The sequence below is a fragment of the Dermacentor albipictus genome, chromosome 9 (assembly GCF_038994185.2).
Source record: "Dermacentor albipictus isolate Rhodes 1998 colony chromosome 9, USDA_Dalb.pri_finalv2, whole genome shotgun sequence".
NCBI lineage: Eukaryota > Metazoa > Arthropoda > Arachnida > Ixodida > Ixodidae > Dermacentor > Dermacentor albipictus.
This window is the reverse complement of record NC_091829.1, coordinates 6,639,416-6,665,784: the sequence shown is the minus strand read 5'-3', so window position 1 is coordinate 6,665,784 and position 26,369 is coordinate 6,639,416. Positions and strand designations below refer to the sequence as shown.

Sequence of the window (26,369 nt, the reverse complement as noted above, 5' to 3'; positions counted from 1 at the left end):
TTTGCATGCCTAAGTAAGCCTATTAAAAAGCAGCACGAGATTCAGAAAACCCCCTATGTGGATGCCTCAAAAAGAAAGCTTCACAGGTGGATAAATGTCATCCCTGATCCAAGGACAGAGCTTGCCTTTCTGCGGCAGTCGCTCCACCAGGTGAGCTAACCAAGAGGCTAGCTGATGGCAGTGATGGCAGATTAATTGAAAATGTGAAGCATAGAAGCACTGATTAATCAAATCAGTTATGTGGCAATCCGAAAGGAAAACATTATTAAATATAAAGTCTGCATCTACCAGAGCACTGCAGACTCTTCCTTTCATTTGTGGGGATGCGCGACTCTCACGCCTCCCCTGATATGTTGCTTTCCCGCACGGCTCACGTGGACTGGCGCCCGCGGCAGTCGGAGTGATACAAGCGCAGTGCGAGAGATGGCGCTAGTGTTGCACTGCTGCGGGGTTACTTGGGTGCGGGAGAGACAAGGCGCCCCCTCTTTGGTTCGAGACAGCAAGCAGTGCAGACGTGCTGTGCCGCGCGTGCGCCGATCCCCGCTTCTGCGAGACCGTCTCACGAGGCCGCCTTCGAATGCGCCACCGTTGGCGTGACCATACACGCGAACGACCAGGCGTTGGGATCCAGCATGGGGCGAACATATTCGCTCGCTATCCAGTCGCGGTGAGTCGGACTTCTAGATTTGTTGCGCGCCCTTCGGCATGTTTTGTGTATAGCAACTCGGCTAGCAGGCATTGATCTATCAAGGTGCAATAAATGCCCTTGTGACTGTTTGCACTACTGTGTTGTCATTCCTTTGTCCCAAGAGTAGCGGAGGAGAATCCCACATCTGGCGCCCAACGTGGGGCCCACACATTAATGTAGCTCTACCCGGTCGATTTCTGACTGTAGAAACTTATTTTTTATTCTGTTGCTAGTGCAGGATATTATAAGATACAAAAGCTTTCTTCATTGCTCAGTAAACTTCCATACGTCAGTGGGCTTTTGCCAAGTTTGTGATGCATTCCACAAAAAGTCAGGTATACACATTCAAAATACAAAACCTCCTTTGTAGCATGCACAAATATCATTTCAAGAGTTCTTATAAAGAAAGGCCCCATAAAACAGTTCCGCAGAACCTGAAGATTGTAACCAGCTGTCCAAACCAAGGCTTCAATTGCACTTAGGTTTCCTCAGGGATGCTACAGCAACCATTATTATTTCCACGACTATTATTTAAGTGCAATGAGAACTAAAATGTGAAAATACTACAGATGCTCAATTAGTAAATTTCCTAATCGAATTGAGTATGAATATGTGACAAAGACAGCATCTGAATATCGAATCGATGCTAAATACTTTTTAATTTCTAAACAAAGTGAAATGTAAAGTTTGCGTGGAGTGCATATGGTCAAAAAAGGCTGCAATCGTCATTTTTTAAGACACATACACATTGCCATTCACAACAGGACGTCCGATCAATTGAGGGTAAATTGCTTTCAGCTACCTGGTGCACCATCATATTACAGTAATGAAACAAGAAACCAGCACCTCACAAGATGTATGTAGGGTGTTGTGTTCATTGAACGATATTCGTGTAATGCTATAGTACAGCATATTGTTGTAAAATATACTAACATGGTAATACTTGAATTTTAAAATTTGCTTTGCCTAAACTGAGACAACATATTCGTAGGCTGCCTAAGAGTGAGGCACATTTAACAAATAATTACTAAATATTACTAAGCAGAATTTCTTTCTCTCATGCGTTGCTAAAGGCCTGGTGCATCTGCACAACTGCAATTTTTTTGTAGCAGCATCATGCGAAGCATTCTTTCTTTCCTGAGGCTTTGATAAATGCTGATATCTATATTTTAATACAAAGTGACTAGCCAAGACTACTTTCTATTTGGAATTTCAGATATCCATGCACCACTCAAATATACAAAGAGACAATTTACAGAGTACTTACACATATATGATACATCAAGTTCAGTTATTTTGGAATTAGATGAATGTTGAACACACATTTTCCTTCAATGCAAAGCTTGCATTGAGTGCCAGTTCCTGTGTGTATCACTCTGTTAGCCTGCAGCCTCAGCCTATGCGTCAGCTGCGCCTCCAATGATGATGTGTGGCATTTTATGGTGCAAGGGCCAGGTATGGCCAAAGGGCGCCATGACAAATGGTAATGTAATGTTAGATTAATTGTTCATGGCGCGGACAATGCATGTATTCCTCTTGGCATACGTGGCATGGCTGTAAAAGTGCCTGAGAAACTGTTGTAAATGGCATAAAAGATACAGCTACTAAAATAATGAAATTGACTAGTTGGTTATGTGGGCTATGGCAACCGGGTTTCATTAAAAACATGATGCAACAAATCACAACAGAGACACAACAGCTTCAAAAGAGCTCTTGCATACAAGGCCTGTCAATAGCGTGTTAAAATTACCTGGCCGAATGATTTTCAGAGTGTCTGTTTTAGCCAAAAACTCCAAGACGATCTGCAGATTATAAAGCAGTTTATTGCCAAGAAAATAATGCCGAATGTCAAGGTATGTTACCGGGAAAATGTATGATCCGATGTAAGTAAAAAAATTTGACACTCAACTATTGTTGACATCTTCGTAATGCAAAGCATCACGCAGATCGTTGCGGCACAGGACGCCGATGCACGTTGAGCTGGTGGTGCTCCAGCGGCCCGAGACGTGTTTTGTTGTTTTCTTATTACGTGTTTTAAGAGAGTGACAGGAAACCAAAATGAAATCAAACTGGTGGACGATGCCTGATGCTGCCGAAGCAAAACGCGATGGCCACATCCCGCTGCCTCCAGCAGGGAACGCCGGTGCATTTGGATTATCGCCTACTAAAAACACGTAGTACGCTACCAATTGCACTACGCACCACATGCTGTAAAACTGATAGGTGAAGATACTTATCACAATAAGCTTGTGGCAATAGTTCAAAATGCAGCGTGCAATGACCTGGGCGGAAATTTGATGGTGCCGGAATAAGAAACTGTGCGCGCCATCATTTTTATGCGAGACAGGCAGCTATATACTGCTCTCGATCGCACGATCCTCACGTTTTTCTAGTTCACGTGGGATCTAGTGGCTGGAAGATGTATATGATCGCAGCCTGCAGAAATTAACGGTGGAGCATTCCGGTTATCGCTCATTAAAAGCTTGCACTACGCTTTCAAAGGCACCACGCACTGCGAAACAGATAGGCAAAGATGCTTATCGCAATAGGATTGACAGTGATAGGTGTGAATGCCGCATGCGGCGACCCTGGAGAAGATTTGCTGGTGCCGAAATAAGAAACTGAGTGTGCGGCGTCGTTTTCACGTGAGACGAATGGGCGAGCATTGTCGTCAAGCTGCCACAGCTGTATACTGTTCTCGCTCGTGTACACCTCGTGCATTTTCTTGTTAACATGGTATCTAGCGGCCAATAAACGTATCATACGATTGCAGTTTAGCGAGGTAATGAACGTTAGTGCTGAAAAATTGCGCTTCCCGGAAATGCACGAACTGGCAAAAAATGAGCGTAACTCAATTGGGTCCTTTTTGGTGTTCTTGATTGCGAACGTTGGTGCCAGGAAAACATACGTAATGGGAACATATCGAGATTCTACTGTACTTTTTCCTCTCTTCCTTCTATTGCAGGGCATTGAATGAGAACATGGAGAACTGTATGATTATTGCCACACATACTACAAGTTGGAGGATCACTCCCAGTCATGAGGTAAGAGCGAGTACTATAAGTGCCTCCTATTCTTAATCGACAAATAAGTACTTCCTTATACCATGCTGTTTCTTCAGTTAACCAGTTCCCTTGTTTTGGTTTTATCATGTGTAGCATATTCAATACTTCGGTATTCCACTGTCCTTGCCAATGCTTCTTCAGCTTATGGCATAGAAAAGACTTTAGGTCTGTGGAAGGAATGGGAATATTTGCATCTGTGCCACTAAATTACAGACGTAGCATTTTCATCAGCAGCTACCTTTTGATACCTTTGTGGCAAGGTACCCAGCATATGACAATCACATTGCACATATATGCAGAGCACAGCAAGCGGAAGAGCTCCCTAAAACATTTCTTATGTTTTCGTGGACTAATTAGAGCTCTAACTACACTCAATTGATCTAAACACGATAGCCCTAGTGAGGTTTGTGAGCTTTATGTGATGAATAGTTGAGAGTATAGTGTAGGCTTCTGCTGTAAAGATACTTGTGTGTGGATTTAGTGCCCAGGATGTTCAAAATGAAGGTCTTAAATCTGCATAAGAAACACTAGTAGAGGACTTGGAAGCATCTGTATAGTACTCTGTGCAGGAGTACTTCTCTTGGAATTCATGAAAATGGTAGTGTATTATGTGCTTCCGACACACACTTTGATAATTCTAGAAAAGAGATGTCGCATTCAATGGTCTGACATTTCCCTGGTGGGGGCAGGCGAGTGGGAGCCATTAGGACATTTTCTATAAGTCGGGCGCCTGTGTCTTTTGCCAGTACTCCCAAATGAAGGTTCTATGGAGCTCTAATGGCTGGGCAGTTATGAAACAGCCTGACAGAAAACATGCCACAAATACGAGAGTGAAATGGATCTCCACATATGATTTAACCTTGAGAGCATAGGAAAAGCTTAGATATTTCCTTTGGAGATGTAGTGACCCCATACAGAATTTTTGTGGGACTAGTCCTGAAATCACCTGCAGCTAGGCGTATACGTATCCAAATGGTGAACAGGATCTAGCCCCCTCAAATCACTAGGCACAGCAGAATTTTATAGTATAGCTCCATAGTTGAGGCGGGACTGTATAAGGCTTTTGTAGAGGGCTCAAAAGGCATCTATCACTTTCCCAAGATGTGTGGGGCAAGAGCTTCAGTAGCTTCATTGTCTCCAGACACCTCGCTCTCAGATGCCTAATGAGGAACAAAAGTTAGTTTGGAATATAATTCCTAAAAATTTGTTTGTGACTGACAGATAGCCGGTGTCTATCAATATAGAAAGCGGGGTCAGGCAGTAAACCTCCCTTTTCAAGAACGCACATGCTTTTTTGAAGGTTTAGATTAAATCCGTTCTCGTCAGCCCACTTAGAGAATTTTTTTAGGCCAAGCTGTACATGTCGCTTAGACAGAAATATTACATGATTTAAACCTTATATGTAGGTCAGCCACATACACAGAGTAAAACATTGTGCGTGTAGTAAGAAACTAGTATGCAAACATGGAAGAAGCCAACGAAAACCACGAAGTAGTGAATGCTTGCGCTGGAGATGAATGTGCATGGAAGCTTGCAGTTCTCAGAACTGAACAAGCTCGTGGCTCTCGGAACGGAACACGGCTGAGCTGGTGCTGCCAAGCTAGCCGTTACGTGTACGGGTTCAACCTGAGGCACAACATGAACTGAGCCTGTGCTACCAGAGCCTGTGCTACCAGAGCCTGTGCTACCAGAGCCTGTGCTACCAGACACAGAATCTCCCGGAGAAAGTGTCCTACGGCGTTCCCTCAGGGAGGGTACCCTGGTAACCGCCACGGTCATTTAAGACAGCCGCTCCAGCTAACTGTGGCACTAGCTTGAGTCAAGCGGGACAACCTCTGTATACGAATATGAAGCACCCCTCCTTTCTGTGTGTTCAGGGAAACAAAGGTGCAGGAGTTAGTGTGTGAACCCTCGCACTCAAAGCGAGTGCTTCAACAACTTTGGACAGGTTGGGCAACAATTTCCCTGGCCTATAGTTCCTCGGTGTGCTTCACTTGAGTGATGCTAGATAGATGAGATGTAACATTCTCGACTGTTTATGTAGCTATTGTAAATAAATCCAGTACTCCTTGTTCTCGATGAGATCAAGTTCCTCCCTTCAACAACGTCCTTAGCGTAGATGAGTTGGATGCCGGCATGGGCCAGCTAGCCCTTTTCAGATGCCCGACCCTAACTCTTACAGCATGTGTGTGTGCGTGTAAGCCCACTTCCTTGAATCCCATGACTTCCAAGGGTGGCTAAGAGTAGGCAACATGAGGAAGGAAGGAGAACAGAAGTTGCGCCCTCTCCCACTGTGTTCTGGGAACAGTGCAGGGAAGGGGAAGAAAAAAGAGGCAATAAATGCTCTCCACTTGAGGTGGGCAGTCTCACACGTGAAAGCAAAGAGCACAGTCTATTCATTACGAACTTCTGCTCTACTTTATTGTTTGGACATGTAAGTGCGGCTTTCCCTTTAGCTGCTACTTACAGTGACTCATAACAAATTTTTGGTGACGAGGACGCTCTCATTACGCTGTCAGCATACAGGTATTACAAGTTTGTCTACTGACCAGGAGCGAGCATTAGCAATGCTGACGTCCTTAGTCGTTCACCGCTGCCGGCAGATCACTTCGATATGCAGAGGCCAGTGGATATTTTCATGCTTAAGGGCTGTACAGGCGTGACCCAGTACTATCGCATCTATACAGAGCCCTGATGCCCAGAGATGAGGTTCCCCACCATGAAGAATGGTCTGCATTTAGCAAACATTAGTGACTACAGCATCCATGAGAGCTGCTTTTTCCAGTCATCATTCCAACCTCACTACAATCTAACATCATCAGCTACTGCATAAAACCCACCCAGGCATTGAAAAAAATGAAGGCTACTGCATAAAGCGATGTCTGGTGGTATGGCCTTGATGATGACATAGCATCCAAGGTGAACACCTGCAAGTCATGCCAAGCAAATCAACACACGGCAAAAAATTTGCAATCTACTCCGTCGCCACTTCCCAAGAAGTTGTGGTCATGACTATGTTTATTTTAGAGGCCAATTCAAAGGCCATTACCTTTTGTTTTGGTTGACACCTATTCAAAATGGATGGAGGTGCTTCCCGTTAATACCCCATCAACTGAAACAACCATATAATGCTATCAGAAGATAATTTCCACTCATGGAATCCCAGACGTCATTGTTTTGGACAAGGAGCCTACGTTTACAAGTGATAAGTACGCCAAGTTCTTGTTGCGGGAATGCCATTAGCTGAATTCTGGATGCTGCTTACCAGCTGGAATCTAATGGCACCATGGATGGCATTGTTTGAACAATCAAGGGCAAGCTTAAAAAAGCAACACGAGGAGATTTTCGAACAAATATCAACAGAATTCGTCTGGCATACAGGACAACACAGAACTCACCTACAGGGTCCACCTGCACGAAACTCTAATGGTTTGACAGCTGCAGACAGCGATGGATCACTTACATCCAAACAAGCACAAAACAGTTGAATACAAGCCAACTGAAGCAAAAGCTGCTCTGTGATGCATCAGTGAGGAAAGGGCCAATGCCACGGCCAGGAGATCCTGTTTTCAACAAGGGCCTGCAGGGCTTTCAAAACTTTCAACCGGGGCCGCGCTCATTGTCCATTGAAATACAGCTTGACGAAGGGGCCCTCTGCAACAGGTATGGAGACCGCATCCGTCGCGCGGTAACCAGCACACCAGCCACCTGCACGGCCTCAGACATTGAGCTGCTCACGGCTGCGGCAACGCAGACAGCTAACGAGAGCAACGACATTGAATACAACCCCAAGCCTCGCCTCCCTCCTCTCTGTTGTCTCCCCAACAGCTGGCCCCTCCGATGCAAAGCAACCTATGCTAGTGCCAGCTTACACCTTCGCCTAGGGACACCCCTGGCCAGCAATTTTTATCGGCTGCCAAGGGCAACAAATGCAAGCAATGTGAGGAAGGAAGGAGAATGGAACCTGTGCCGTCTCCTGCCGTGTTCTGGGGACTGCACCGGGAAAAGGTAGGAAAAGGAGGCAATAAATGCACCTTGCTTGAGGCAGGCAGTCTGACATGTGAAAGCAAAGAGTCCAGTCTATTAATCTCTGCTTGAATCTTCTGTTTGGGCACGTAAGTGCACCTTTTCTTTGAGTTGCATTTTAGGGCAACTTCTACCACACTTACAATAAAAATTTCACAGGTAATCCCCTAATGAAAGGTCTGCTATCTGTTCAAAGGGCCCTTTTAATGCTAAACAAGCGAAAATTTCACTAGCTCTATGCTAAAATGGACACTGCCCAACTGTACTTAATATACATAACAGCACCTGTGAAGCTCAAGGTGCTTTCGTTTCAAATAATAAGGTAATAACAACAACAATAATAATAATAATAATAATAATAATAATAATGATGATGATGATGATGATGATGATGATGATGTAATAAGGTAACCCTATTCTCACTCTCAAAAAAGAAACGATCTTGCACTGTCACAGCTGTGTCAATAAGCACAGAAAAATAGCTCACCTTGCTGAGAATGATCTCTGGAGCCAAGTATTCAGGTGTGCCACACAAGGTCCAGGTTCGTCCCCGAACTCGCTTGGCAAAGCCAAAATCTGTAACCTGTAGACAGAGCATATAGACTAAGGCATGGCTCTAACCTAATGCTTTGGTGCTATGATCCAGCCTGGCCTGTGCAGCAAACAATAGTAAGACAAGGCTTGGGCAAACAAAACCTTTGCATGCAGATCTAGTCTAATGCATTATAATGTCTAGAACTGAATCAACGATGATGTCACACGGATCACCAAAAGTATTTTTTCTCATTTTTCCGTGATAATAAACCACAAATGAAGGCATTCCAGGGAAGTGTCTGATGTTCATACAAAACAGCAAGTTTCAGTAATGGCATTGCCATGTGGTTCTGTGTACCCAAAACACAAACTCCCCTAGTATTCCCTTGGGCAGAGCCGCTCAATGTTGTCTAGAGTGTGTGAACGGTCCATTTCGACAGAACGGAATTATTGATCAAGTGTTTAGAACTGACAGAAAGCTGAGCTAGTTGCCCCCTTCAGATGATAGTCGGCGTTCGTGTTGTCCACTTCTCTACTCTTGTGTCCTATCTGCACGCCTCACTTCTATTTTGCATAATGATCAAGTGTTGTTGCTCGCAAGAAACAATATGCGGTGTACAGCACTGCACGCGCCCAGGCCAGATTCGCCCATTAAGGGGCCAAAGTCGGGTCTTCGAGCACAGGTGAACGTTATGCATTGCATGGTCCAAGGCATTCTGTGTGAAATTGAAGTGACATGTGCAAAGAGCCGGCTGTCAGTATGCTTTAGAAAAGAAAATAGAAAAACAGATTGAGTTCTGAATATTGAAATGAATATTAATATTGATATTATATTATAATATTGATAATTAATATTGATAATATTAATAATATTATTAATAATATTAATATTAGAATTGAAAATGAATATTAAACATTTTGAGTAATTTATCTCGATTAATTATTTATTAAGCAGAATATTAAAAAATATTGCGGTGCGCCACATCACAGGAAACCATACATTGTTGGTATCACCTAGCTGTGGCTAAACACTTCTTTTAAATCCTTGGTTCAAGTTGCATGAAACAAGCCCTTAACCTTTAGTTGCAACAAATTATTAATCAAGGGCCTCTTTTAAAAATTTATGTGATCATTATTGTTTCCAACATAAAGTGTAGACAACAGCATTAAAGATAATACCCTGGGATTGCTTCTATCCACGTTTTCATGTTAGTTGAATAGGTTATCTTTAAAAAAAAATTTCCAATGTTCTATTGCCACCATACATTTATTTCTAATGACGTTTTATGTGCCATATAAGCAGCATGTTGTCTATATTCTGGGGTGTTACGTGCCAAAACGACGATACGATTACGAGGCATGCTGTAGTGCAGACCAGAGTAATTTCGACCACCTGGTGTTCTCTAACACACACTTAAATCTCAGTGAACAGATGTTTTTGGCCCCATCCAAATGCAGCCACTGTGGCCAGCAATTGAACCTGCGTTCTGGAGAGCTTAGCAGCGCAACAACTTTACCTCTAGGCTGCTGCCACGGGTAACACAATGCTTCAATGCACGTAAACACCGGATTTCCTCCAGCGTTCCCAGGCTGGGCCTGGTCATGCACATGTGGGTCCTACCTAAGCTTAGTAATGAACACCAGAGACTGGGCAGGGCCTGGGCTTCGTAACGCGACCTTGGGCTTCGTAATGCGAGCTTGGGCTTGGCATCACGGGCCCGGGCCACAAAATCAGGCCCGTGCAGTGCTCTAATGCAGTGTTGCACATCTGCGTGGCTGAAAAAGCACCTGCACGCACCATCTCTACCAGAGGCCACCAGGTGTCATCGACATACATCACAGCTTGATGCTCAAGTGCTCTGCAAAGCAGTGAGCAGGTCTGTACTTCTTTGAATTTTTTTTTTATGGATGGCCAATAGTATTCCCTAACTTTCGCTCCTCAATACAACATGTTCTATATGGCAGATTCCTTCAGCAAATATCTTCCCTACTCTACAGTACATAACAAAGTGATCAATGTTATCAATCACACTTGCTGGTTTCAATACTGGAGACCTGAGGCAGAGTATGCCAGATTATTACTGAAACTATGCAGTCTTGCATTTCAAAAAGCAGCAAAATGCTGCGCTTTCGTGCACCCCTGCGCCCTTGATATTACATATTCACATTAGATTTAGGCAAATGAGACTGTCATTTGGTTAGAATGACAGTAAAATTATGGCACTGTCTGTGTTTGTTACACAGCTATTACAAACACACAAAGACATCAGCCACAAGCTGAAGGATCTAATGGAATATGCAACAAATTTTAAAATTCACTTATACCAGATGTTTCTGCAATGACTGCCTGTTTATTTCAATATACATTTAAATAGGAGATGAGGCATCATCTTCTGTCTTTGTCCTGTGCTGCACTGTCCAAAATGCAAGATTCAGAAGGCAAATTTATTTTTATTGACCAAGCATCATGACAGTTGTGGACATCAAATTTGCGTAATAATAGCCCATATAATTATTCGTTAACCAAATTCACCAATGAACATTTATTTAGTGACTTTAGCAGGCATGTCATAATTGCAAAATTTTAAGTCAGCCAGCACTCGTAAGCATAACCTGTTGATGCCTATTGCTGCTATAAAGATCCACCAGTAAAAATTAAAACTGTCTCCAATCCTCTATATTACACAATCTGAGACAGTTGTCTCAGAAACACACAGTACAGTCATTACACAAGGCAGGCTTGCACTCTTTCATTTAGCTGCTATCATAAGCAGTGTGGCATTTCATCCGAATTAAGAGGAGCCTGTGCACATGTGTGAATGCTGCAATGACAAACTTTCACAGCACTGCTTGTCAAAAGCATGGCCTTGTATCTCCCGTTTTTAGTGACCAAGTGAGTGGTAGACAGCCCCCAGTAGCTATTCAACAATCCTTAGGCATAGTCTGGCTCCCTGCAATGTGCCTTGACATTTATGTCCACTTCAGCACACCTCAGCAGTGTCTAGATCCACCTGTCTTATCCAATGACAGATGTCACTCCATGGTGATGCTAAAGAAACAATTTTAAAGCACAAAAGCAAGTAGTTGAGCAACACAGCTGATTTGTGATAAACATGGTGCATGTCAGGGACACAAGTGGTGTGCACGGTGTGTCTTGTCCCACTCTTTGGCCTGTTTACAATGTTGATGAAGTGCTGTTGCAGCCACTTAATTTCAGAGACCTTATTGCTAAATTAAATATTACAGCAAAGGCAGTGCCGCTGGCTCAAGTTCAAAGAAACATACCAATCTTGTACACTGCAAGCAGAGCAGGTGAGGATCCCATGGAATATCTTTGGTGGTCTACTCACAACGTTCTCATCACAGTATTAAAACAAACAACAAAGTGAAGCTGACCTTGATGTATCCTGTGTGGTCAATCAGCAGATTCTCGGGCTTCAAGTCCCGGTAGATGAGGTCTAGGGAGTGCAGGTACTGGAACGCCAGCACAATCTGGGCGCCGTAAAACCGCGCATGTGGTTCCCTAGTTGTCACCACAGGCAGTCAGCATGTCAACACCGGGCGTTGGAAGAAAGAAAGGGACACAGGCAGAATACCATGAAAAATTCCCTATACATATGTCTCCAACATTGCCGAGAGTTTGTTGAACACTTGTCTGGTCACGTTACACATTAAAAAGGGTGCAGTTATGCCTGAAAGCCAAAGCTTAAACTGCAATAGAAAATTAGTGGACAGCTATGTGAAGTAAGGAGAGTAGTTTTAGTGGCCATATAAATTTGCAAACATAGGCATGCACACTAAATTAATAAAGCATGGTGTCAGGAGTGCACAAGCAAACATGAACACGTCTCACTCGGTGACCACGGAAACTTGCTATCAAAACGTTGCAATAAGGAAACACGGCAGCAGCATCGTATGAATTGACCGTCGTGCTGCCACTCACCTCAATGCAAAAACACAGCACAGCGCACATTCTGTACCCGCCGCAGATGGCTTTCAAGATACAGCGGCCCAGCCGGGTGCATGCGGACGCCCGGGCCACCCGGAGTAGAATAAGCCTGCCCCCCCCCCCCCCCACCCTCCCCCCCAAAGCTTTGAGCGCAACAGAAGGCAGTGCGCTTTTTCCCCGCTTTTGTCCTTTGCATGCGCAAGATTGAGCTGCAATCGCCAGCTCACCATCGCACATACGTACAGCATGGCGCATGGCAACGATTTTATCATCCTTGGACTTTATGCAAAACCTCATGGCGACGCCAATGGCAAAAATGCACCTCGAGTGTCTGTATATTTGCTATCGCAATACAACACAAACACTTGTGGTCACTAAGCAAATAAAAAATTTTGAGTTCCGTGTAAGTTTGTTGTTTCCGATTTAACTAAGACTGGGTTGTCTGGTTTGAAAGACAGGATTGATACTGAACTAGGGATTTCTCCTGACGCTATGACAGCATAACACCAGCAGAGGCACTAATGAATATGAGTACTTAAAAACTTCATTGACTGGCCATGTTTAGACGGGGATCCAATTATTAAGGGACATAACAAATGTAGCACATCAAAATTACACATAACCAACTGAATGTAAACTGCATTTTCAACTCTATGCTTAGGAGCGAAACAAGCTCGGACCTTGAGAAAAAGCATGATCACTTAACATGATAGCATCAGGGAACATGTGCATCACTGCCCCACTCACTATCAAGGATTTGTTATCATTCCTATACTCATCATGCTTGCAACAAACACACTTCCCATTATCTTGCCTTAAATGAAAAATTTGAGAGATCAAACATCTCTGCTTTTAAAGTCACACTGCTATTGAGGCTTACAACTTATGTTTTACTACTTTGTCTCACCTTGTGCCATCTTACTCATGCACAAAAAAGCAAATCGCCCAATATATCTTTAAAAGCTTCGCATTCCAGTTGCCAAAGTGCAGCACAGGGTGAACGCAAAACTCAACTACATCCTTCATAGCGAGAGGATCTGAACCAGCTAACCGAACCGCTTTGCACATATGAAGTTTTGGGAACACAAAATCTGCTGAATGCAGGGTGGCGTCACACTTAGTGTCATACTGCAGACGTGCGGTGCAGACACCAGATTAAACTCGCACTGCCAAGCGTTTCTTCGAGCACAACCACGTCTTTCCGTTTTTCTTTCCCTTCCCTCCAGCACATAATCTGTAAATCATTTGCACTTCTCTCTCTCTCTCTCTCGCGCGCACACACACACACACACAAACACACACACACACGCACACGCACACGCACACACGCACACATTTTACTGTCACTCAAAGACACTTGCAATAAAAGAAACACTCCACATGCCCACTTGATTACTTTTTTTGAAAGTGAAATGAACAAGGCCTTCTAACCAAGAAATGCGTCATTCTTGTTTGTCCCAACATTACAAACGAAACATAAAACCTTACGACCACTATTTAAGGCAACCCATATCTTGCATCTAAAAAGTGCCTTACGAGGGTGTCTCACAACCTCAGCCAAGCCTTTTAAGGAAAGGGTATTTGGTACATAGATGAAACAAACAGCAGAGTGTTCACAGTAGTTGTAATACCCTGAAATACATTTCGTGAAGCACTTCGCTAGCTAATTCATTAGAACCAATTCGGCAAGTTCCTAGACATAAATAATTATGCAATAATTGTATTTCACAAGTTGAAAATAAATAATAATTAAATTCTGGTGTTTTACAAGCTAAAACAACAATACAATGATGAGGCACACTGTAGTGAGGGGCTCCGGATTAATTTTGATCCCCTGGGTTTATTTAACAGGTACCGAAAGAATGGTACAAAGGTGTTCTTGCATTTTGCCTCAATCAAAGCGTGGCTGTCATGGCATGGCTGGGAATTGATCCCCCGCCCTCTGTCTTAGCAACTGAACCACCACGGCCAGGCGCACTTCAAACGTTGTAGAGCAAAGTCAGAAATATTTCATATGGACACAGAAGTTTTTAGAAAGTTCACGTTAACATGGCTATAGCCATTTTTCCAGATTTTCAATACCTGCAAAATGTGAGAAAAATAAAACATCACTCTGAGGTTGCCGGCTGTGGACTTTTAGCACTCCCGTAGACGCCGAAAAGAGTGTCAGTAACCATTTCTAACATTCAGCTTAAGCCACTGTCCCAAGAGCAGCATTGCCGTCAAGATGAAAAAGCACAATGACTGCAACTGATATGGTAAGCATTTGGATGTGCAGTCAGACTGTTATAAAGAATTGGATCATAACAAACTAGTGACTAAGGCAATAGAAATTCCCCTTGCAATTCCAACAAAAGCCCAAGCATTAATATTTTAATTTTAACAAAGTGAAAACTGTCAATAAATAAATGTAACGAAACTTTTTAAGCTCATAAATGAGATTCGTTGTATTTACTTGTATAAGGCCTGCACTTTATTTTCTGAATTTTTCCGAGTGCGGGCTTACACGAAGGAGGCTTATCGGGCAGTACAAGAAGCGAATCGGCAAATCAGTTCGAAAGCCCGCAAGGTGGAGGAAAGTACATGAAAAGGAGAAATTGGCATCCACCCGAACTGTAGCACAAAGCTACAAAGGGAACCCATAGAGAGTCAGTGTCCCAGTACCTCGAGTTGTAATTCACCCTCGCTCTGCGATTGTCTAACCTCCTGGTTAGCTCACATGGTAGAGCGACCGCCTCGGAAAGGTGTTGGTCCCATGCTCGAGTCCCGGACCACGACGATTTTTCTTTAACTGCAAGGCTTTGTTCCCGAGAAAGCTGTGTGGGCTTCCTTTGTAGCTACAATTCAAGTGGATGCCAATTTTTTCCTTTTGAAAAAGCAAACTGTGACAGTAAGCTCATTTTCGGCATTTTTTTTAGAGCGCCAGCCCAGCAGAGAAGTAGTTTACAGGCTGTTGCTCGGCGTTGTGCTCCATTAAAATAAGGTTTACTTGAAATTTCTTGATGGTAGAGACCATGGTAGTGTTTAGCACTCATCCATGCAGGGTTGTTATGAAGTGCCAATACCTCGCGTCCTTAATTCTCGTCACTGTCAGTTTAGGCTGTGCTGCACAGAATCAATTTGAAGCTCGACTTTATGGCCACACAGGGCCTTATGCCATTCTGTGCAGTAAGGGGACACACAAACTTATAGGTAGACATTCCTGGTAGTTGCTGGTTGATTGGCTGCAGACCCAAATGCCACTTTACACAAATGTGGTGGTCAGTCCAGCTTCAGCATGCAATCTCAGGCCCCAATCACCGATGTAGCCTGCTGGTACAAACATTCAAAGGGCGAGCTTCCCAAAAGAGCTCGCCACTCGTTGCACGTGGCAGCTAGGCCCAACCAGCACTGTCACACCGTTTTGTCAGAGCTTTTTGGTTTGGTGCCAAGTTCAAGTCATAGTACGGGGTACAGTTATACAGTGATGACATTGTCATCATCAGCAGGACAACTAGTACCATCTAATAGCAGCTTGCAGAAATGAACCAGCGCGTGAGTATGCATGTTGTTACTATCTGCCAGCAGGGGTACTGCTTCTGCAAAGCTATCTCAGCCCACTGCAGTTGTTTTGATCAACCTGCGGGGGTGGCGTCCTTCAGAGAACCGGCGACGACTACAGCGCTCACCGACCATGCACTTCCTTTGGAGAAGTGGAGACCACGGCAGCATTAATCCACCATGCGCCTCCTTCGGAAAGTCAGCGACGGCAGCAGGGCTGGCCACGTTTGGTGGACCGTGTATTGTTGGTTGATGTGCCGTGGCATTCATGGTCTATTTGCAGCAAGAGAGCTTCTCTAACAAAGGGTGTTTTGCGGTGCGTTTCCTCGGGCCCTAGGATTCGTCACAGTCTGCTGACACTCGTGGCAGCTAGCGGAGAAGTCAGCTCTGGAATTAAGAGGCGCCGGTTGGGATCAAGAGTGACAATCTGGCTATGAGGTCTGGTCAACCCGGTGGGGTCTGGGAATCCAAAGTGCGTGTGAGTGTGTGAGCCCTCGATCTCAAAGGCGGGTCAACTACGCCCCAACGACTGTTGACAATCCGAATGGACAGCAGTTTTCCCTCCCCCAGGAATCTAGGGAGGACAGAGGCTTTTTAAGCAGCAGTTTATCGGCTGCTGGGGTGTGCTTGGTGCTTGGAGCTTTGTGCTCCTGTGCTGTGCGCTTCGTGGTGGGAGCTTCATGCTCCTTTTTGCAGTCATGTTAGGCTGCTGAAATGTATCCCGTTTTAATGTAAATACTGTAAATAAATCCTGTGCTCCTAGTTCTTGATGAAAGCAAGTTCCTCCCTACAACCACGTCCCAAGCGTGAGTGAGTTGGGCGACAGCATGGGCCAGCTACCTCATAGTTCATGCCCGACTACAAACCTTACAACTGGATGCCAGCGGTGAGATCGTCCTACAACTCTTAACAATGTGGGCTTATGCTAGGGCACGCCTTACACTAGTAAATATAGTAATGATTATTTCATGCCAATTAGCCCAAAAAGTGGTGGCACACAATGCTGCTAGTTACTCGGCTGATTCAGCATTTCACAACTCCCATGAACTGTCAGCTACCAGAAAACACGCCCGGCTGACCATGCTGCCAATTCGGCCACCACAACTACCCTCCAACGCTGCCGTCTTTTTACCACACTCTCGTGCACTCTGCACACACAGCATGCTGTGCTTTAGTTTAATGTTAAAGGTTCTGTGCTATTGTGCTTGTCATTAAGCCACAATGAAATGCGAAGAGCAGAGCACATAGAATTCGGTATATGGAGGAAAGACACTTCAATGCTTGTTGCATCGTCTAACTTGCAGTGTAGTTCTGTAGTGATTCACAATAGACTGCTGCACATGTGCAGACAAGGGCAGAGCTGCCAACCTTCAGATTTGGATATTACTGTAGTGGAAGCCAGAATATGGGAAGGCTTGGTAAAAGGGTATTTTATTAATTACGATATTCACTTTTTATGAAAAATTTGCAGAGTTTGTTTTGCGGGGACACTGTGAACAGGCAATCTGTTGTTTCATAGTTGCAGCAAGAATGACCTAGGCCACAGACAAAAAGATTTTTATGAAATTTATTCATAAAATATTGTTGTAACAGTGGCCGAAACTTCATTTTTCATTATACTACATTGATTATATGAGTAGGTGGCAATTCTGCGTGTAGGTATAAATAATAAAGCCAGTCCAGAAAATTAGGCTCTGAGAAGTCTTTCAGCAACTGTATTTGATTTTCTTGAAGATAGTTTTTCCTTGAACTGGATTCCAGAAAAAATTGTGAAATTGCTGCCGTCGACAAGACAATTCTAAACAAGCTCTAAAAGTTACGCACTTTATAATAGAATCTTAAACATTGCCAGATATGCACCATAATTATAGTGATCTATTTTGTTGTTTATATTAATCACCTTTTATAAATGGCTCAGATGAAACTGTGCCACCGTTACAGGCCACTTGGCGCAACAAGTGATAAGAATGACAAATAAGTCTTTACAAAATATGACCACTGCTCTCGTGTCCTCAATGAATGCTCTGCTAGATCCTAGATGCCAGTGCGAAAAATGCCTTTTCGTTGTCATTTCGGAGCGTCTAGTGTACACTCAGAAATGTTACATGAAATCCATTGTATATGCTTGCGAAATGCTATAAGGCCTGCTGCGACACCACATCTGACAGTATGACAACAGTGAAAATAGATGAGCGTTGACAGCTGCTTTAGAGAAAAATAGTTTCACTGATGAAGATGGGACAGAAAGCAATCTTTTACGGTCCTTCAGTGGAGCGCTGTGTGCTTCTGTATCAGCTTTAATTTACCCGGTAATAACAGCATGATAAAAAAAAGTGCCAAGGATAACAAGGCTGCCTTGACACGAAAGGTAAGCCCGTCTATCAAAATGTCAGTTTTCTTTCCCAAGCACTCTAAGTTTTATTCCTTCATGATAAACTAGGTTTAATTGAGGCTATCTAAAGTACAGAAGTTTAGTTTAATGCAGGCTACCTACCACAAACTGAAATGGTCAGGTGGCACCAAACTTGCAGAAGAAAAAAGAGAAAAACAAAAACCACAAATGACATCAATAACAAATCAGAGAAGAACAAAAGGTTTGAAGAAGAAAGAAGGCTACCAATCTTTAAGGCTTTCAAAAGTGCAGCGGAGAGGAGGGGGTGGATGCAGGATGTATCATGGAATACTTACGAGAATCTCCCACTTTTCCTTAGATGTGAGAACATCTCGCCTCCAAGCACATATTCCAGTACCATGTACAAGTTTGAGTTGTCCTGCACATGGGAAGAATGACACCCTGATTACAACCTTCTGATGAGTGGTTCAAAACCTCAAGCTTCATACGAGTTCAATGCTCTTCGTTTCACTTAAGAGCTAGCATATATTTGGCATATATGAGGGTCGATCAAATAAGAAGTGCAAAATAAGAAAAAAAATTATTGAGCAAATGAGAAGTACTTTACTACATAATTCCTGTATGCTCAAAACAAGTTTCCCAATGTTTGCAAAGTTCCTGAATTATCGTGGGAGAAATTCCTCCATTTGGCTGCGCAGCCAGTCATGCACACTCGGTGCAAGCTATTCTGTGAACTGCCATGCTAACAATTTTAACGCGATGGCATTAAGGAGCCCGTGTCGCAGAAAATCTGGCGTCCAGCATCAGATGCCGCATTGGCGAAAAGATTTTCAAACCACATATACTCAGGCCTTCCATATGATGCCAGGAATTGACTGAACTAATTGAATTTCTCAAGCTAAAATATGTAGAAAAATCGTAAACTATGAGTTGCACAAAACCTACAGACATAGCTCTCGGACTGTAATCTGACTATATGAGAAAACAATTCTGTTATGCAAAAACCCCTTCACACACGCAAACCAGCCACAGCATGCGCCATTTTGCGCGCACCGGCGCAATGGCCGTCTTGGGGGCCACAAGGTGGCGCGCCCGGTTCTTTGCATTAACTCCAGCTGGCGGTCCCCTCCACCGCATCGTGGCCCACACAAGAAGCTGTGGTTCCACCACAAAGCTCGCCTTCATGCATAGCATTCACGGCAAGCATTTCCAGGTAAAGATTAAGTTTACATATGCTGCAGTTGCCGGGAAGTGCGAGAAGCAATCAGGGATTTTTGAATGCTATTGCGTTCCACTCTTAAAGGCAAAGCTTAAGCATCCTCTGAATTTTTGAAAACAAGTCTTGAAACTTCAGCATATCATAAACAATGTGGTAAGCTGAACCCTGACTTCAAGGAGTAATGGTGCAATACTTCCAGCTTGTCATGTATGAAAGTTTAAACCCCTCTATAAACAATAAAAAGTATTGGGAAGTGTGAGAGCAGCCCAGATAATTTACTAGAAGACTAGTTTCTATGAACCAGTTTCGATTTTGGCACCGAGAAGGTGAGTGCGTCATTATTTTATCACACGCTATTTTATCACACGCTGGCAAGCTCCATTAATACAATCGCTGCAGCTGCTACACGCTGCTACACGTAAGCATCATAGTAAAGCCTTACTGCGGCATGACATCAAAAAAATTTTCTCTGAGTCATGACGTCTTCATATGTCAATGCCAAGTCCAGCATTTTAAAACCATCTTAACTATCAAATCAAAATGTGCTACAAGTGTTTCCACACCTTCATACTTGCCTAGTGCCATGCTTTCACGTGTGAGAAGCATGTGGTTGAGTATATAAAATTTCAGAAATGAATGTCAATGCTCCTTTAAGCAAACAAGTAGAGCAATGTCATCCACAGTCACTCGGTGATGTGTCCATTACTATAGCAACAACAGATGCAACAGCCCCTGGCATCACAGCTCAGTGTGTTTGGCCCACAGGAAAGGAGGATCTTTTAATTTGCAAAGTTTCCACTCCACTCGTACAGCAGCCGCTGTAACAAAGGTGTATTACCATACTTATTGCTAACGATTACACAGACACTGCAGGCAAATTTCCGCCATCATAAACGCCGCGAACCATATGTGATACATGCAAGAAAAAGCCTGCGAGTGTGAGCCGCACAGGCTGGTGGTTTGATGCAACGGTGTCTTCTCCCACATGCCAGAGGGCAAGTGGGAAAGTGTGCGCGTTCAAAGGGGGCGTAGGGGTGGGGGAGCGGGCTAGTGTGCACCTTCTCTTTCACTCCGGCTGCAGCAGCTGCGGTGGCTGAGCATGGCCATGCACAGCCTACTTTGGAGGCAATCTGCAGTGGGTTCGAAGGCTAGGCGACCCTAGATAGCCAATGGCTTCGTGTGCGCTGTGCTCTTGCCCGGATTGTTAGCACTGAAGCGAGAGGCAGCATGATGGGGAATTCACTAGCTAATGCTGCTGTTCCTCGTCCCACTAACATTTTGACAGCGAGTGTCCGCGGTCATTGAGTGAGATGTGGTTGTGTTTGCCGTTATGCACATTACAACACGGTTGCTAATTTAGTTAGTAATAAGGGTGCGCGAATAGTGATTTTTTGGTACCGAATCGAGTATGAATCGAATACTTTTCGAATGGCTTTTAAATAATGAACAGCCATTAGCACAACTAATATAAAGCTATGTTCACATCCCAGTATTCTTAAGATTGGCAAGTTTCTGTCATTACACACAACATTATGAAGCGTTTTCTTATAAGCATAAATGGAGCATTACAAGCAAACAAGCAGTTTCCTTGCATGCACAGGGATTTTCAGAGAGTGTGAAACATCGCTGCCCAGCCTATAAAGAGACATACCTTTTCTCGAATGTTATACTTATATGAGTGCAGATGACATTTTAAAATATTCGAAAAGTATTAAACAACATTTGCATTTACGAGTAGTATCTATTGGTTTTCAAGACCAAATCAAACAAGACACTGTTCGATTCATTATTTGAAAGTTCAGAATATTTGCACACCCCTAGTTCATGCAACTGATAAAATTACTAACCTTACACTTCGTACAGCTGGCTAATAATTTGCCATTGCAATCAATGCTTCACCTTTCGAGCGAAACAGCAACTCCTTTTAATTCTCTGATACTCTTTTCATTCTCTGATTTAAGAATATTTTACTCCTTCACTTTTGAAAGATCTGTAGAAATGGACTGTAATCTTTACAAAGAGACTATGACAGCATCTGTTCAAGCCCACTGTCCTGCCACCTAGTGAACATAATTTTACACTAGTAGCAATAATGCTGCAAACTTACAGCTCAGTAGTGCATGAAATTTCGAAATTTTGTTTCCAATTTGCACTTTTCATTTGATTAATTATACAGTACTATAGTGAATTAATACACATTTGGCGACATCCTAGCAATATGCACTAAGGACTAGCGACATTGTTCACTCATTGTCAATCTCACATGATAAACCACGATGCATTCTAATCTTTCTTGGTTTTCTTTCAGGTCTTTCTTTTCTGACATTTTTGAGCGAGCAAAGGATCATGTTCCTAATGCTTGTAGCTTTGCTACGTGACATGTGCCACGACAGCAAGTGGCAGAGGTCAACACTCCCAAGGCTATCACGTGCATCCGTGCAGATGCCCAAAAAAAAAGCCGAGGGAGGGAGTAACAGCTACAGCTAAGCTCAATTTGCAAAGCACTGCATGTGACATTCGGAAGCTGGGGACTTAGTTCCAATTAGTAGCAGGTAATCTTTCTTTTAACTTTCATTTCAAAATCAACTCAAATTACAGCGTTTAATGTACCAAAGCAACACGCAGCCATGACAGACATTGTCGTGGGGGACAGCGCATTCATTTTTGCCAATAGCGGTTCTTTAGCATGAATCTAAATATAAGCACATGAGCACTTTTGGATTTCAGCCCCCTCCCTGCCTTTCTCATCGCTTTTATCTCTCTCTCTCACCCCCCTTAGAATGTGACCACCACAGCAAGAAACAAAACCGCAATCTTGTGGTCAGCATCAGAACGCTAAATTTTCTTGCAAAGCTTCTTGCAAACATGAAGTTTCTTGCTAAATGTGTTCAGCAAACGCTGAATGACAGGCAGCAACAGCACCTGTTGGTTTAGAGCAGGAATGCAGCACGAGGAAGAAGTTGGGCATGTGACTTGCTTTCCTTTGAAAGCACGGTCAGAGGAGAAAGACCGATGCAAGATCTTAGGCTCCAGTAGTGTCACAAACAAGCAAAGAAAATGTTCACTTATGGTCCACATATGATGAGAGCTGTCTGTAGAAATTCCAAATAAAGCTATAGGTTGTTTGGGCAAAAGCTCACTACCAGTTTTCTGCCTTCCGCCCTATTGCTGATAAAGGTTTCTCAATATATATCTTGCTTTTTGTTGATTATGCTTATTCTTGATGGTTTTGCACATTTAGATAGAAAATATTTTTTTCTAGTATTTATATGTGCCATCATTAAAATTTTAAGCAGAGTGCCTGGATTCTTATTAAGAGGCCATGATGTTTAAAGGTACACTTAGAAAGACTGATCTTGCAATCGAAGTGCCACTTCGAATGACTTGAGACCGGTTCTCTGAGCATGATTTCTTCGCACATAAAAGAAAAGAAAACTCATACAATATATATTCTATCTCACCTTGAAGTGGTATGCTAGCTTGACCAAGAATGGGAACTCGACGGCTTGTAATATCCGTTTTTCATTTAGGGTGTGTTCTACTTGTTTTAGCTTTACTACCTGGAAGAGTACAGAAAAAAAAACACAAACAGGAGAAAAATCTGCATGAATTCACAGTGAAAGATTTAAAGCATCATTTCAAATCAAGTTATTAAAATTGAAACTATGCCACAGCCTTATGTTATGTAATATGTACAGATAACTTCAGTACCTTTCCTTCTTCAAGGTACCTGCTATATATATATATATATATATATATATATATATATATATATATATATATATATATATATGCATGTCCACCAACACACGTACACACATACAGTCAACATCCGTTAATTTGACCTTGATGGGACCAACGAAACTGATCTAATTACCAGCAAGTTTAATAGAAGAAGAGCCAGAAAAAATGTCCACACACACAGCCACTTCGTTTGGAGGTACATTTGCCCAATCCTAGCATGCCTCCGGATCCACCCAGGTTTTACGGATCCACCCAGGCTCAAAGTAAAACACAAACAAATATGACAATAAAGCTCCTAATGGCATCAAGGTTGAAATGACACTGGAGCTCCTAACCAAATTATAGATCTAATGTACACCCAAATTTTTAACAGAAAAGGAGCATGCGTCCAGTTCTGGAAATAAAAGAAAGGTGAAACCAGCAACATTTGCGTTTGCAAAATGGAAATTTATTTGCACTTAATGTCCATCACCGTCACCCTTAGACCAGACATTATTGCTGTATATGGACCACACCATATCGTTATTTGTATTGTGCCAATCGATCGACTCCACAGAAATCACAAACAACAAATGGGACAGTGGATCCCATAAAGATTAAGATTTTGTTAGTTTGTCCTTCAAAGCATGCAATTTTTAGGAATGCCGAAGACCCCCAATGTGACTATTTTTAATTAGCTTATTTTTGTAACCAAGGACAGACAGTGGCGTGCGGTCATTGCCATCCTATATAAGAACTTGGTCTGTTACCATTTTGTGATGGCAATGGCAATGACAGTGGTTCTGGCAATTGGCTGTTGAAAACACCACGAGTGTGGTTTTGTACTGACTGCACTGTAAAGGCATTTTTTTTTACAAATTTTCTTGAGAAAAATGCGCTTTATAAATGAGTAAATATAATAACCATACATTGTGTGCTGCTTTTTTTTTGTGTGTGTGTGTGAAAATCTTCCCAGGGTAGGCTTAAAATAGGTGTTTTCAGAGGGAGACAACATGCCTTTAATGCATTCACTGGCCCCTAGCGCCGCCATGACAGAAACTGCAGCAACTGGGGTCCCATGTGGATCAGGTGCATTTGTGATAGCCAGTCAAGTTTGAATTATCTAGTGATGGCGAATTTCAGGGCTGAAATAAGGAAACATTTGGCCAGTTGGGACGTTTGGTCGGGATCAAATGAACTGAAGAACTGAATTACCTGAAGTCAAAATAAGGAAAGTCTACTGTACTATCAAAACTACAACAAGGGGCTGTGCCCCGCACAAAGAACGCAAGCCTACAGCTCAATGCAAACATGTAAACCTAAAATGTTCCTGCAAGGTATGAAAGCATCACTCTATAAAACAGCATAATATGAATGGGAATTTTATAATGCGAAGATGCACAACGGGCCTTTCCTTCTCAGTATCAAACGTTGCTGGGAATTCCCAGAAAAAGTAGCAATCAAGAGTAAACAAAGGTAAGTAGCCAATGTTGTCATCAGTGTTTTTCTGTTTCTGTCTTCATGACTGTGGACATCTCTTTAGTAACAATTATGTCCTTCACTCAGCAAGAAGCAACTAGGCCACCAACTAGTCCTTTTGATGAATGAAACTGGTGACATGCTGGCCACATACCTTTTGTTTGTCTAGTATTTTCATGGCATAATAGTCCTTGTGCTGTTTGTGCTGGACGAGCATCACCCGCCCAAAGGAGCCAGTCCCTAGAGTCTTGATCCGGTCAAAGTCCTCCAGGCAGGCTGTGTTCTGCGAGTCAACAGGGCAATCATGTCAATGTAATGACATGCTAGTTCCAGTGCTGCATAAGTGAGGCTTCGCCACACAGCTGTTTTGAGTAGTTGAAAACCTTGGTAAAGTCACTACACATCAACTTGTCCAGTAAGTGGTTCTAGCTGCAAACCTGTGTCTTCTATCATAATATAATCAAGCGCCGTGATAAAAATGAAAGCTCTTTCTTGTGTTAGGATGCTATTTTACGTTAACACTGAAGGAATACTTGAAATGCATGTTTTGCATTATTTTCACACAATCACCAAAGTGAAAACCATTGAAAGTACATTTTATGAAGGTGACATTAAACTTGCTGACTGGCTTGTTTGTGGCTCTATTGTTTAGAATAAACCAACAGTGCACATTGTCTGTGCAATGTGAAAGCAAAGCTTATTTCCCAGAAAGGAGCAATGATGCTGTATGTGATCATTATGGCAATACACAGAGTGCACCATGACAGTGGCATAGGGTACCACCACACTACTGCTGAGAAAATCTACACTTTTCATCCACCATCATCACAAACAACAGGTACTCATAGATTCATTCTGGAGGGCAATACAGGCAAGTACTGCACCTAAACATGGTACTAAATTTAATGCACCGCAAAATGTCATCACTGTGAGAAACGGAAATGGGAATTAATTTAGCAGGAAGATCCAATTATACCAGGCTCCCTTACTCACGCAAAATTTAGTACTTGCAATATGTGTGCTGCAGTAAAAGTCATGTATTAAGCCAATTTTTCTATCAAAAAGGAAACTTTATCCAACTCTATAAGAAAGCAACATCTATACAATACGCAACATGTGATGTGCAAGAGTCCAATTCACCACTACTATTAGAAATTCATTTTAACTTACTTCTACCCTTCTAGTAACAAGCTCTTATACAATTTCACCCAAATAGCGACAGCTGTAATGCATATTGCCTATGCTGTTACAACGAATAAGAATATGGGAACAATCAAATAGAAAGTACTATTCCAGAGTCCATAAAAATCATTCACACTAGAACAGGATCAACTGCCATTGCAAAAGCACTGACACAGGTATTATAAATAAGATTTGCCTTGAATTACTATAGCTGCAATCATAACAAGTAGTTATTTTGACAGCTCTGAAAAAAGTGTTTCAGTGTTTGTTTTTTTCCCTGAAGGAACATAACACTGTGCTTTTAAAAGAACATTATACCATAAAGCTAATCCCATCGATGTTATCAGCTGTGCCACAAAGGGCACTTACTGCTCACTGTTAGGATCAGCCTGCAGCTATTTCAGCCCGCTGCAGGTGCATCGATCGATCCAGGGTGGTGGCACCCTTCAGAGAACCAGCGAGGACAGCGCTAACCAATTGTGAATTTCCTTTGGAGAACTGTGGACTACGGCAGCTCTGGAATTTAGGGGTGCCGGTTGGGTTCAGGCGTGACCACCTGACTACGGGGACGCAAGACAGTGGATACCACGACGACTGCACTGCAAAGGTCA

The 26,369-nt window shown here is 42.9% G+C and overlaps 1 protein-coding gene across 15 annotated transcripts in view; it reads right to left on the bottom strand.

Annotated features, from left to right (window-relative positions):
* The window catches only part of Pka-C1 (Protein kinase, cAMP-dependent, catalytic subunit 1), a 450,683-nt gene that overhangs the window by 23,265 nt on the left and 401,049 nt on the right, over positions 1-26,369 (bottom strand). For 11 of the 15 annotated variants that reach the window (XM_065437227.2, XM_065437235.1, XM_065437232.1 and 8 more), the window contains 6 exons: positions 24,731-24,859; positions 22,836-22,934; positions 18,491-18,573; positions 18,297-18,326; positions 11,710-11,836; positions 8,267-8,362 (listed from right to left, as the gene is read on the bottom strand). In XM_065437227.2, coding sequence (XP_065293299.1) covers positions 8,267-8,362; positions 11,710-11,836; positions 18,297-18,326; positions 18,491-18,573; positions 22,836-22,934; positions 24,731-24,859 — 564 coding nt within the window. The remainder of the gene's footprint in view (positions 1-8,266; positions 8,363-11,709; positions 11,837-18,296; positions 18,327-18,490; positions 18,574-22,835; positions 22,935-24,730; positions 24,860-26,369) is intronic. The other 4 variants (XM_070525333.1, XM_065437226.2, XM_065437230.2 and 1 more) reach the window with 1 other exon arrangement.